The sequence below is a fragment of the Lycium barbarum genome, chromosome 11 (genome assembly GCF_019175385.1).
Source record: "Lycium barbarum isolate Lr01 chromosome 11, ASM1917538v2, whole genome shotgun sequence".
Taxonomy (NCBI): Eukaryota; Viridiplantae; Streptophyta; class Magnoliopsida; order Solanales; family Solanaceae; genus Lycium; species Lycium barbarum.
This window is the reverse complement of record NC_083347.1, coordinates 20,276,802-20,292,152: the sequence shown is the minus strand read 5'-3', so window position 1 is coordinate 20,292,152 and position 15,351 is coordinate 20,276,802. Positions and strand designations below refer to the sequence as shown.

The window sequence follows — 15,351 nt, the reverse complement described above, 5'->3', positions numbered from 1 at the left end:
ACTCTACCCCGTACAACAAGGTCGGCCTCACAACCACTTTGTAGAACCTGCCTTTAAGTTTTAGTGGCACCTTCTTATCACACAGCACTCTTGAAGCAAGCCTCCATTTCATCCACCCTGCGCCAATATGATGTGAGACATCATCATCAATATCCCCATTTTCTTGTATAATAGACAGGAGATATTTGAAACTTCTTTTCTTTGGGATGACCTCGGTACCAAGCCTCACTTCCACGCCAGACTCATGTGTCACGTCACTAAACTTGCATTCCATGTACTCTGTCTTGGTCCTACTCAACTTGAACCCTTTAGACTCCAGAGTTTGTCTTCGAACCTCCAGCTTAGCGTTCACTCCGCTGCATGTCTCGTCGATCAAGACTATGTCATCTGCAAATAACATACACTATGGCACATCACCTTGAATTCGCCGCGTCAGACAATCCATCACTAGAGCAAATAAAAATGGGCTAAGAGCTGATCCTTGGTGTAACCCCATCTCCACTGGGAAGTACTCCAAGTCTCCTCCCACTGTCCTTACCCTAGTCTTGGCTCCCTCATACATGTCCTTGATCGCCTTAGTGTACGCTACAGGCACACCTTTGGCCTCCAAGAATCTCCATAAAACCTCTCTTGGCACTTTGTCGTAAGCCTTTTCTAGGTCGATGAAAACCATGTGCAGGTCCTTCTTCCTCTCCCTATACTGCTCCACGAGTCTCCTCACAAGATGGATGGCTTCTGTAGTCGAGCGCCCCGACATGAATCCGAACTGGTTCTCTGAAATGGGCACGCCTCTTCTCACCGTCATCTCCACCACTCTTTCCCACACCTTCATAGTGTGGCTTATCAGCTTGATCCCTCTATAGTTGTTGCAACTTTGAATATCACCTTTGTTCTTATACAAAGGGACCATCATACTCCACCTCCATTCCTCAGGCATCTTCGCCGTCTTAAAAATAACATTAAACAATCCAGTCAACCACTCTAAACCTGCCCTGCCTGCACTCTTTCAAAAATCCCCAGGGATCTCGTCAGGACCGGTTGCTCTTCCCCTGCGCATCCTGCGAACAACACCCTTAACCTCCTCCACCTTTGTACTCCTACAATACCCAAAGTCGTGGCGCCTCTCAGAGTACTCCAAATCTCCCAACACAATGTCTCTCTCACATTTCTCGTTTAAGAGTTTATGGAAGTATGACTGCCATCTCCGTCTGATGAGAGCTTCCTCTACCAATACTTTGCCATCCTCGTCCTTGACGCACTTTACTCGATCCAAGTCCCGTGCCTTTCTCTCCCTCACCTTGGCTAGCCTGAACAACTTCTTATCCCCGTCTTTGTCCTCTAGTTCTGTATATAGACGTTCGAAAGCTGCCGTTCTTGCAGCCGAAATTGCCAACTTTGCTTCCTTTCTCGCAATCTTATACGATTCCCTATTCGTCCGCTTCTCCTCCTCATCTTTGCTGTCTACCAACCTTGCGTACGCCACTTTATTTGCTTCCACATTTCCCTGGACTTCTCCATTCCACCACCAGTCCCCACGTCGCCTACCACGGCGACCTCTTGAGACTCCCAGGACATCTCTAGCTGTTTCCCTAATGCAGCTCGCCGTCCTATCCCACATATTGCTCGCGTCCCCCCTACTCTCTCAAGCCCCATAGACATCAACTTCTCCCCCATCTCCTGGGCACTCGATAAAGTCAGACTCCCCCACCTGATCCTTGGCAGGTCATCCGCGACCCTCTTCCTCTTCTTCCTCATAATCCCCAAATCCATCACCAAAAGCTTATGTTGGGTCGTAAGGTTCTCACCCGGAATGACCTTACAGTCTTTACAAAGACCTTTATCCTCTTTTCTAAGGAGCAAAAAGTCTATCTGCATCGCAGCCATCGAACTACGAAAGGTTACCAAGTGCTGCTCCCTCTTCGGGAAACGCGAGTTGGCTACTACCAATCCAAAGGCTTTAGAGAAATCCAAAAGTGAGACTTCTCCTCCATTCCTGACTCCGAGGCCGAAACCTCCATGCTCATCATCATAACCCCCCGAAGTTGAGCCAATGTGTCCATTGAAATCTCCCCCTATGAATAACTTCTCGGTGGGCGGTATACCTCCCACCACTTCATCCAAATCCTCCCAGAAGCGCCTCTTCTCCTCCTCGTCCAAGCCCGCTTGTGGCGCGTAAACACTAATAATGTTTAAGATAAACCCTTCTACAACTAACTTAACCGCCATCATCCGGTCATTTACCCTTCTAACCTCTACGGCCTGGTCCCTTAGCTCACTATCTACTAAAATACCTACCCCATTCCTATACATTGACTTACCCCAGAACCATAACTTATACCCGTCCACATCCTTAGCTTTAGATCCTACCCATTTGGTCTCCTGGATGCAAGCTATATTAATCTTTCTCTCCTTAAGAATCTTAACTAGCTCTATGGACTTCCCCGTCAAAGTCCCAATGTTCCAGGACCCTACTCTTAACCTAGACGCTCCCTGACCCCACTTATCCCCTATAACCGTAGCCCCCGTCCCCGACCGAGAACATGACCCTAGTCTACCATCACTCACTACAGCCACTAAGGGGAATAAAAGCAAATCAAAGATTTATCTAAAACAAACAAGAATCAATACTAAAGCACAGTTATCAAGAGACTATATGCAAGTCAAGTTACTATGACAAGAAAGATAGCACTATAAGCTAAAGGAATAAAGGCAAGAATTTAAAGTCAGGAGTCAAGAATGTGTAGCAGGCAAGATTTAACAAGGTTAAAAGACACATGAATTAATATGAGCCACCAGAGGTACCAACTCCAGGTGAAAACAATTTCAAAACAAAAAATAAAAAAACCTGTTCACGCCGGAGTACTGTTCACACGGGAGCACTGTTCACCGACGGAGTACTGTTCACCGCCGGAAACCCACTAGCGGAGGTTTCCAAGTGCAGAAACGAGAAGACAAGAGGCAAAAAAACAAAGCAAAGAAAGGAAAAGAGAAGAGAAGAGAAGAGAGAAGGAGAGAGAGAAAAAAAAATGGTATTGTTCACGCCGGAAAAGTATACCCGCCGGCGGTGGTTCGCTGCCAGGAAAGAGGGGGGTGGGGTGGGTGGGGTGGGGAATTGTTGTTACCGTTGAGAGATGGAAGAGAGAGAGTGAGGGAAAGAAAATAATAAGAAAATAATCTTTTAATTGATGAAATTGAATCAATAGTTATCAATTTGTTTTACTCAATCTTATGTAAGTAATACTTAGTTAAATTGAACCATTCCGATATTTCAATTAAAGTCAACTATAATGTTGAATTGTTACATCCACTATTTTTTTTAAAAATTGATTGACTTAATTTAAATTTTTTAATTGTTACTCAATTATATCTAATGTTTAGCTAAATTGAGTTAATTTAATGTTTCAATTAAAGTCAACCATAAAGGAATAAATGAAAAAATAAAAGATGAAGAGAAAAGAGGCTAAATGAATGTTGGTCATCAATGTTAAATATGAACTCTGTTTCATCATAATCTTCAAAAAAAAAAAAAAAAAGCCATAAAAACAAATAAAAGAAAAATATAAGCTTCTCCCGTCTCTGTGGTGACCAATGAAAAAATGAAGAATTTATATACATGTTAGTATGTACTTTTATAAATCTTTGTTAATAATTTTATTTCTATTTTTACTAGAATATTTTTTTATGTAACCACATATATAGGCTTATATCAAAAAGTACAGAGGTATATAGATCCGAGGAATTGGAAGAAGATATGCTTTCCAAAGAAGATATTTTTGAATAGTATTTTTTTTTTTGAAAAATAGGCATGCAAAAAATTGTCTATACTGTATAAGAAAAAAAGTAGGTTGTATAATAAGTTATACTTTTTTTTTTCTTACTATAGGTAATTGGTCATCAAATAGATGATGACCATTAAAACAGCAAGAAATAAATAAATAAATAAATAATGGGAATATACTTTTATATATATATATATATATAGGTTGTATACTAGGTTCTACTTTTTTTCTTACTATAGGTAATTGGTCAACACCTATTTGAAGACCAATAAAACAACAAGGAATAAATAAATAAATAAATAAATAATAGGAATATACGTATATAAGAAAAGTATACATTCAAAAAGAATGCACGGTTTTCTCTAGTGATTGTCATTGGGAAGAAAAATGTAATAATGATCTTGGGTGAAGAGAGTAAAATTTGAATGAATTTGAAATTTGCTTCTAAAATTTTCAGAAAGGGCATAAACATAATAGACAACGATGGCATTTGTGCAATTTGTGCCAAAAGACCACTTGAATTTACATTAATACCCCTAAAAAAGGTGGAGTTGTACCAACTTATGCCATTTGTAGTTGTGCCAAATATATTTTTCATTTTCTAAAACATAAATAAATAAGTAAAATTAATCTACCCCTTTTATGGATTTAACTTATACACTCACAAGGTAAAAATTATTGCATTATCAATACGGATATGCCTTGTTTTCTATGCTAATCCCATTTTTACGGACGATTCTACTTATTGTTTAAATAGTTGTAAAATCAACATTTCTTATTTCTTCCAAGTATCAAGTGCGTACAATATGATTATCAATACCTCTATTTATAGAAACACATTGAGAAATGTCAAATGGTGTTATGAACAAGGAATTAACTATTGAAATTATTGGGTAGATCATGAGGCAGGTGAGAGACATGACATTAAGGGCCTGTTTGGAAAGCCACCTGGTAATTGGAATTGGTGTAATTACTAGAGTAGTAATTACGCAGTCTAGGGCCTGTTTGGGAAGCCACCTGGTAATTGGAATTGGTGTAATTACTAGGGTAGTAATTACGCAACCTAGGGCCTTTTGGAAAGCGACCTGGTAATTGGAATTGGTGTAATTACTAGGTTAGTAATTACACAGCCTAATAATTACACAATAGTGTAATTACAACGACCTGTTTGTTTGTCATAACGTAATTACAGTGTAATTACAAGGGTGTTGTTTGGTTGCACGAGTGTAATTACACAGTTAGTTTAATTTAAAAATAAAATTTAAAATTAATATTTAAAAAATATTTGCCTTTATAAATGATAGTATTAAATTAGTTATTTAATAACACATTGTTTCTTGAAAATATATTAATTAATAATCATATATTTGTAACTAATATTGTAAAAAATAATTGATATATATTTTTCAAATTAATAATATTTAATTTTAATTAATTATAAGACTTAAAAGAAGACTTTTTTTGTGAGAATGTCATGGATTGGATGTTTGACAAAAAAATAATATTTAAAAACATAATTCCATAACATTATTCAAATGTTTGACACAAAAAATCCATCAAATGTAAGTGAAAAATAAACAACATGCAATGTGAAAGCAAATAACTTTAAATTGAAAATATAAGCTAAATTGAAAATCCAAAAGAAAAGTTTAACATAATACTCTTGTGTCAAATTCTAACATCACATAAGTAAGTTCTAACGTAACTACAGTAAATAATTCAAACGAAAGGGAAAATATAGGTCTATAACCTCATTGACAACAAAATTCTACTTTAATAACGTCACTCGTTATATGTCAAGTTTGTTAATAACTCATTCTTTCCAGTATTAAGAGGTGTATTTTCAAAAAATAGAATAATAACACGGTTATGCTAAATGAATAAAAAAAAAAAAATACGAGCAATTACATGGAACTACAAGAAGTAAAGGTTGAAAATGAGAGGAAAGGAAATGAAAAATAAATAATATCAAAAAATACATTTTAAAAAATAAAATAATTTAAAAGTTAAAAAAATTAAAATAATAGAAATAAAAAATAAATTAAAAATCAAAAGAAATTAAAATAATAGAAATAAAAAATTAAAATAAACAAAAAATAAATAAACTAAAAAGTAACCCTGTAATTACATGGTGTAATTACACTCAATTCTCAACCGCCCCCTTGAGAATTGGAGAGTGTAATTACATTCTTTCAATTACACCCAATTCCCACCTAACTGTGTAGTTACTTGATCAAACAAACGGGCCAGTAATTACGCCCAATTTCAATTACCTGGGTGGCTTTCCAAACAGGCCTAGTAATTGCACAATAGTGGAATTACAACGGCATGTTTGTTTGTCATAATGTAATTACAGTGTAATTACAAGCGTGTTGTTTGATTGCACAAGTGTAATTGCACGGTTAGTTTAATTTAAAAAAAAAAATTGATATTTAAAAATATTTGCCTTTATAAATGATATTAAATTATTTATTTAATAACACATTGTTTCTTGAAAATATATTAATTAATAATCATATGATTGTAACTAATATTGTAAAAAATAATTGATATATATATTTCAAATTAATAATATTTAATTTTAATTAATTATAAAACTTAAAAGAAGACTTTTTTTGTGAGAATTATTTGGTCAAACTGTGTAATTATACCCAATTACATCCAATTCTAATTACCTGGGTGACTTTCCAAACGGGCCTAAAAGAGAAAAAGTGAGGCCACCTAAGCTCTACCCAACTTATTTGGAGTTTTTGGCATACCCCTTACTATATATATATATAACTCTTTTGCTCAAATTTTGATACTTCGATATACTTAGATAACGGAACGTGAAAGCAAACAATTGGTCACTATTGTAAACGTTAAGAAAGTTCTCTTCAACCTCACAGTTAAAAAAAGCAATTTTATTGGACAGAGATAGATTTTGTGGTCTAACGCTCCAAAGCACATAAGAAAAATAATAGATGGTCCCATAAAGACTGTCTATAAGATTTCTTGGGGTTTAGGTTTGCGTATTTAAGGTCCTCTTTGGAAGGAAAATAAGGTGAATTATTCAAGTTAAAATAAGTCATATGGACATGAGTGTTAAGAAATCAATATATGCTTCAACTTGGAAAAGTAGCTGCATCTTATTCTAAATGTGACTAAAAAGGGATGGGAAATAATGTGGGACTCAAACTATCATTTTCTTGAAAGCTGAGATATTTTCAAATGATTGTTTCATATATGAATTCAAACGTTTACGGTTTAGCAATTAATCAGCCGCTTCCACATAATATTTTTCTTTAAATTCCAAATAGTGAAGCAAGTTACTTAATTTTATCAAAAACTACTTGGTCCAAAGCAAACTTCGATTGGAGAAATGACTTTGTGAAATGTCAGATATTTCATGTATGGAGAAAAAGAAGATAACTATGTCAAAAAAGTTGACCAAATTCAAAGTCCATAAAAAGGGAAATACGTAATAAGAAAAGTAAGAAAGCAACATATATAGAAGACCCTTAAATAAGTCCTAATTAAATCTGAACAGAGAGTTTAATTTTACACAAAATCATGATTTATAACCCAACCCAATCTACCATACCCAACTTCCACACGTATACTCTTGCCAACTTAAAATATAATTTCATAGCTGTGTCAATTTAATTTGCCAAATAAGAGTGCTGTTAGAGTCATTAGCCACACTGTTAATAGCCCCAAAAACTATCGCTGCATACCACTACTGCATTGTCAACCACAAATGGGTAAAGAAAGACAAGACCACGTTATCATATCACAAGAGGAAAGGGGTTCCAAACCTTTCTAAGTGATAAGGGAAGAAATGAAAGGCTCAACATACTCCTTCCAGATAATTTGGAGAGAAATAAGTTTTTTATTTTTTTTATTTTTTCGCTCAGCGTTTGATATACTGGGGCCCGAGGAATTTGAATTTTCACATTAGAAAGTTTTAATTTAGGGGTAAAACGTTTTCTATTAAAGATAATTCCGTTTTTAGGACTTAAATTCAAAACTTCTAGTTAAAGTAATACTTGTTGCTCCATCAAAACATTTACTGATAATTTGAAGACAAACAAGTGAAATATCAGAATCTGTATTAGATATGATATGAAGGCAAAAATATATGGTTGGGAAGTGCAAGTACAAACGTAGGTACATGCCCAACTAAATGTCTAGCTGTCCGAGTGACGCAATCAGAGGCAGATCTAGAATTTGAAGGTGGTGGGTGCCACTATTTTCTTCAATGTACATCTTATTAGAAACGTATATTTGGGTCGGGTCCATCTCTTTTTAATTTATTCGGGTCAAATTAATAGGCTTTTTTTTTATTTGCAAATATGAAAAATTACATCTCAAAAATCAAGAAACGAACATAATTAGCATCTTAAACAAGGAATCACACTCATCAGAGGCGGATCTAGAATTTGAAGGTGGCAGGTGCCACTATTTTCTTCAATGTACATCTTATTAGAAACGTATATTTGGGTCGGGTCCATCTCTTTTTAATTTATTCGGGTCAAATTAATAGGCTTGTTTTATTTGCAAATATGAAAATTACATCTCAAAAATCAAGAAACGAACATAGTTAGCATCTTAAACAAGGAATCACACTCATTAACACCCATTAACAACAAAATTAAAATCAACATTTTCACCAGGGACTTGCATCTCTTATGTATATTAAAAAAAATGAATTTGCACAAGTAAAATAACATCTTCAATAAGAGAATTACACCAATCAAAATAAGAAAAATAATAGAAAAACTCTTCAATAGGTAAATACACCCCATAAGTAAATGTAGAATTAGATAAACTACAAGTTCTCAAAAATAAATCATAAATTTCATGTTTTTTCTAAGCAGTGATTACGAAATTTCCATCACAATTTAAGTAGTAAAAGTGATTTAAATTGAAATTATACGTACTCTAATTCATTTCTCATGTTATTTATTGCTTATTAAGAGTGTTCCAAGTCAAATCTAGATAAGTAAACATGGACGGAGGGAGTAATAAACAAAAGAAATTATATAAAAAAAAATTGAATTTTGATCTCAATCCAAAATTCCCATTGAGACCCAAGTTTTTCGATTTAAATACTCACATATTTGAGATTAAGAGAAATGCTTAATTTAAGAGATTTTGAAGTTTCTATTTGTGTGTTCTCGCTAGAGATCACAGATAAAATAATACTCCCTCCGTTTCAATTTATATGAACCTATTTGACTGCGCACGACATTTAAGAAAGATGGAAGACTTTTGAAACTTGTGGTTCAAAATAAGCCTTGAAAATTTGTGTGGCTATAAATCATTCATAAAGTGAATTTGTTTCCAAATTAGGAAAGAGATCATTCATCTTGGCACGGACTAAAAAGGAAATAGGTTCAAACAAATTGAAATAGAGGGAGTAGAAAAGAGGAAAGGCAATATAAATAATAAGATAAATAGAAAATTGGGAGGGCCGAAAAGGGAATTACTGGTACAAAGGAAGTAAAAAGCGCAAAGAAAAATAGGAGTCGAAAAATGTTCAAGATAGATTCAAACTTGTGTCAGCCAGCCATGACACCTTTGTCTAATTTACGATTGGGGATGGCAGGATCAAATATTTAACCTAATTTAAGTAAATTATAACATAAGCATATAAAAAATTTATTAATCGAGAGGGTGCCATGCCACCCCACCCTAAAGGGTGGATCCGCCTCTGGACGCAATGCAAGCAAATTTAGTTACTCCACTTAAGAAATGCATCCTTATAAAGTTCTACTAATACAATGGTGGATCATTAATACCACACACAAAAATCTCCAGCCAATCATCTACACGTGGCATAAGATTGTGAATCTTTTTTTATCTCTTGGAATAAAGATCCATCCTCTGTTCTCCTTCGAGTATTCCACTAACTACTATATAGTATAGTATTCCCTTGTCACAATTACATGTCATGGTTTGACTCGACATAAATTTAAAAAAGAGAAAAAGACGTTCGAAATTTATGATCTAGAATAAATCTTATATATTTATATCTGTATAAATCATTTTATTAAGATTAAAAGATAAATTTTAAGTTATATTATTTTTAATAATGAAAAAGTGACATTAGACGAATTAAAAAGAATAAAGTATCATATAAATTGAGATAAAAATTAGTGGTAAAGGACGACGTGAAAGCCAACAATTAAACAACAAAACGCCCACTTGTCCTCATTTGCAATTGCCTGCGGGCAATACTCCTGTCTATCGTCTTCGCATGTTGCATTGGATTTAATTTCTATAAAGTAACATGATAACATTATCTTTTTACTATCAAATCACTTAAACGGAAGTACATATAATTGCTTATTTGTTCCTTTTCTCATATTCATTATATTAAAAATAGAAGTTTCATTTTACTTGTCGGCTTTAGTGAATCAATAGAATATTAATTATATATTTTTTCATTTTACTAAGTACTCAATTTGATCCCAAAGCTTAGTAAATATGGGTAATTTAGTAAAATAAACATTTAATTAATGCTTTTTAAGGTTAGTGCGAAATGCATACTCGACAAGTAAACAAGAAATGATGGTACTTTCTTACTTAAAAATAATTTAATTTTAAACATCTCATCTTATCATCTAATGATATAATTTATAGTTACATAAATGTATATGATTAGTTTAGACCATAAATTTCAATACGGGTGGCGTTTCTTACTCTGCTTTGCTTTTTTCAAGCTTTAACAGATATCATGTGGCACAAAACTATATGTTAGACAATTCATTTCCCATCCAAAATGAACTGTTAATTTTGTATCCATGTAACACCTGTCACTCAAGGAACGATTTAGCCTTCTTCCAACTTTCCTCATTAAGAAAATGATTAATTAAGGAGCTCAACTAATCCAAATTAAAGTGCTTAAAATGATACTACAGTTTATCTGGAACATCTCTTAATCATTAGCTAACTCACACGCCACGCCTTCATGTATGGGGGAACATGGCATATATTGACATGGACATGTGGAGTACAATTAACAAATTAAACTAAATTATCGCAGTTACATTTAAAATCTGTTCTAATATCTGCCTGCTAGATTTAGATGCTATAACTTGTATCCAGCTAATCCAACTAATTTGTTTTAATACTGCTATTGTGTCATAAGTCATAAGGCCCAAGTAATGAGGTAAATCTTTTGATTTTCCGCTTTTACTTTACAACTAATTAGCCCCACTTGTTGTGTCACTTAATGTTCTTTAAAGAGTCAAATTCTTCTTTTTTGGTGAAATTTGTTGCAACTTCTTTCACACCCTTTATCTTTTATTGTTCTTTTAACTTCTCCTTTAATCAAACGGCCTGTACTGAAGAATGAACTTTTTACCCTTTGGAATTCAGTTGTTAATTAATAAACGTTCTAAAATAGAGTAGAAATTAGTTGCAGTTGGTGTGTGCATTCAACTGAAGTTAACTCACATCTTTGATACCGGCAAAGAGAAATTAATACAACCGTAATTTGGTGTTGAAACAGTCTGAAGTACTCAACTTCTTTAATGCGTAACTATTTGGAGCATGATATTAAATGTGTAGATTTTTTTATTTTTTTTTGCTTCAAGCAAAGGGGCTATAATGTGTATATGCTATGCTTCTTATAGAAGTAATAAACAGAACTAAATTTAAAAGAAAAACAAAGATATGTTAAAAGAAAGGGCATGCAGTTCAAGTGCAAATTTGTTACTAGTAAAAGTTAAAAAGTCGGCATCTGATGGAATCTTGTTGTATGATTGGTGCATTTTAAAGCCCAAAAAAGAAAACTAGATTGCCACATCGGAGGATAATCAGAGACTTGATTTAGAAGTTAAGAACCACTAACTAGTAATAGGCCCCTTTTAGTCACTGTTTGAGAATGGTTTAAACCGCAAGGATACCAAGTATGTTCTGCCTTTACCATGAGAAAAGCAAATTTTATTGTTGTTCCAGAAGGTGATAATGCTTAATTATTCTCCTTAAAAGTAATTATCATGTCATTACAACCACTTATTTTCCTTTTTTTCTTCAAATGTCTTCATTGCCTCCATTCAATATATTGGCCGTTAACCACTTTTTTTCACCTTTGAAATATGTCTCTTGTTGACAGTCTAAACCATCCGCTAGACATTATTTATTTGATTGACCTTATGCTTGTCCGCTTCTATTAAGATTAAAATCTACGGTAAAGTTTAATGGATAAACATGTAAACTTCATTGACTTCAATTTCGAGTTGAATTCAATGCCAATCAAAAAGTGGAGTGTCCAAAGAATTCAGTAGTATGGTGGTTCAAACTACTCTTATGAAAAGATATTTACCAAACACCTTCCCTAACTCCCAAATTTAATCTTCAAAGTGATTACACACCACACAAAACTAAGGATCTCAATTCTCAATACAATGTACCTCGTCCTAACTTTTCCTAAAACATAAAATAAAAAAATTGAAATACACCCATTTTTCTAATATTTAAGTTAAAGACTCCCAAGGTAAAATTAAAATATTGCACTATTAGTGTATTTTAGATTTGTTATAACAAGTAACTTATCTAATTTTATATACTAATTCCATTTAATTATGTACCACACAGTAGTTATGTTTTAATTGATCTAATTGTATAAAAATTCTTTCACCACTTTCAATTTTCAGAAGTTAAACTCATTTTTATGGTGAACTATTACCATAGTTTGCCACATGGCAGAGACCCAATTGGCCAGGTTATTGTAGTCCTCTAGCCTGCTCAAATTGCCGTATGGCCACAAGCATTTAGCCACGTTGTGAATTCTCGTTAAAGCAATCGTCAAACTTTTAATGAGAAAAAGTAAGTCCACCTAAGCTCTACCCAACTTATTTGGCTTATTTGGAGTTTTGGACATCCACCCTATTATATGGTGGTACTATATATATACACACCTCTTCTTGTTTTTAGCAAACCAAAAACAGAACTGTTTCAAAAATTCTTTACCTATCAAATAAGTAACCATCTACTTCTTCTTCTTCTCTTGAATGGATTGGACTAGAGGCCACACCATAGGCCACGGCTCTTCTGCCGCGGTATCCGTTGCCAAGTCACGTTTCTCCGATGACGTTTTTGCTGTTAAATCAGTAGAGCTATCCCAGTCGCACTTCTTACAAAAAGAACAGAAAATTCTGTCCAAATTGAGCTCACCTTACATAGTTACCTACAAGGGGTACGATGTTACAAAAGAGAGCGACAAACTCATGTTTAATCTTATGATGGAGTACATGCCTGACGGTACACTTTTTGATGAAACCCGGAAACAGGGTGGTCGGATCAACGAGCCACTGATTGGGTATTACACGAAGCAAATTCTGGAAGGACTAGAGGACATACATACAAGGGGGATAGTACACTGTGACATAAAAGGACAGAACATTTTGTTAGGTAAAACCGGGGCCAAAATTGCCGACTTTGGTTGTGCCAGGTGCGTTGATCTGGCGGAGAGGGACGGGAGCGCAGAGCCAATTGGTGGAACGCCGATGTTCATGGCACCAGAGGTGGCGCGTGGGGAAGAACAAAGTTGTTCAGCTGATATTTGGGCATTGGGATGTACTATTATTGAAATGGCCACGGGTAGATCACCATGGACTAATGTGACCAATCCAGCTTCATTACTTTACAAAATTGCATTTTCAGGGCAATCCCCTGAAATTCCAAAGTTTCTGTCTTTACAAGCAAAGGATTTCTTAAGCAAATGTTTGAGAAGAGACGCAAAAGAAAGATGGACGGCTAAACAACTCCTCAAACATCCGTTTCTTGAAGAATCCAATTCGAATTCTACGAAAAAACAAGATTTTGTAACAAGCTCTCCAACAAGCATTCTTGATCAAGACATTTGGAATTCAGTGGAGGAATCAGAAACCATAAATTCTACAATACAAACAGTTAGCTCAATGGATTGTCCTTTTCAAAGGGTAAGAAAATTGGGTGTGAATTCAGGAAAACCAAACTGGTGTTGGGATGATGATATTTGGACCACAGTTAGAAATACCAGTGAGCAAAATGAAGGAGTTGATGACAAGGTAGCTTGTGGGACAAAGACAGCTATTTCTGAAAGTCATGAAATGGAGCTGGAAAGCTGTTTTGGTAGTGAGGAGTTGGAAATAAATTGCTTAGATAATATTTTTTGCTGTAATATAGGAGCAGTACAAAAGAGCTCTGTAATTAGTAGTCTCACTTTTCCTAGGCATTTGACATATTCAGTAAATAAAATTCAGTGTTCATAAATCAGTCCCTCTTTTTACCTTATGTTTGGGGCTAAATTCTGCTTGGTTCTTTTTTTTTTTTTTTTTTTTTTTTGTGCGCGTGTGTGTGAGGGTTTCCACGTGTTCAATACCTGCATTGAAGTCCTGAATAATTCAAATTCGTGTCATGTAAGGTCCATTCAAAGGGGAAGCACTCTCTAGCATAATTTCTTCTCCATTCTCAAGGATCAAATACGTGACCTCTGATTAAGGGTAATAGATCGTATCCATCAAATTCAACCCTCAGTGATAATTCTGCTTTAATCTTGAATATTTAGAAAGGTTTTTGTAATATAACCAAGCACATTCACTAATAAGGGGGTTTATTTTTTTTTTTAGAGAAAGTTCAATTTTCTTGGCGGTGTGCAGTGGTTAAATATAATGAATGATATGGGGCTTAACCAATTTGCTAAGGAGGGCAGATCACAGCTTTTAGGAAAGGAGAAAGATTTGTAGTAAATAACAAAGCATGTTTCACGTATTAGTTCTATTGAAAATGACGACTCATATGCACATATGTGATGTGATCTTGCTAAGATTTATTTAATGAATAAATAATAATGCTGGTGAAAGTTACACTTATACATGATTTAATATCTCTCTAAAACTATAAGGGAAATTGAATTCATAATTAATACTGGGCTCCTACTTTGTGCCCACTCTTCCGTGCAGTTGGTATGAGTACAATTTATCATGTAAGAATATGTTTCGTGAAAAATGTGTTATTTTTAGAGTTTACATTTTTTTTTTACGCTCATCAATGACATAAGTGATTGCTTATCAATTGGTGTGACATTTTTTCTTTCGGGGAACATCCTCGTTAACTTATTTTTCCCGATGAATTACGTACAAAATATAATTTCCATAAGTAATATTTTATGTTGATTGTCTTCCCCTTGCTTCACCTCCAACATTCCACCTACCCTCTTGCCCACCCCCACCTTCACCCACACCCCACCACTACTCCCTCTTCTCCCCCGATCCCCCAACCCCTCATTCCCCTCCATCCCATTTTTGTCTACATTAAAGGGGAAAAAAGGGGGAGGGGGGGGGGGGGGGGGGCAGCCCAGTGCACTAAGCTCCCGTTACACCCGGGTCTGAGAAAGGACTGGACTGCAAATGTCTATTATACGCCGCCTTACCCTGTATTTCTGTACAAGACATTTTTGTCAAAATTTATATAAGTATTCTTGAGAGAACACTTTTTATTTACTTATCAAACACAATCAAATAAGTTAAAAAATCACTTATTTTCCATGAAAATATTAAGTCAACAAAATCATTTTTGCTATACCAATGCACCCTAAATA

The 15,351-nt window shown here is 34.6% G+C and overlaps 1 protein-coding gene across 1 annotated transcript; it reads left to right on the top strand.

Moving 5' to 3' along the window:
• Positions 1-12,618: 12,618 nt before the first annotated feature.
• Positions 12,619-14,054, top strand: LOC132618912 (mitogen-activated protein kinase kinase kinase 18-like). The gene has a single exon (XM_060333906.1). It carries the CDS (start codon positions 12,782-12,784, stop codon positions 14,021-14,023), a length of 1,242 nt encoding a protein of 413 aa, XP_060189889.1. The 5' UTR covers positions 12,619-12,781; the 3' UTR covers positions 14,024-14,054.
• The last annotated feature ends 1,297 nt before the right edge of the window (positions 14,055-15,351 follow it).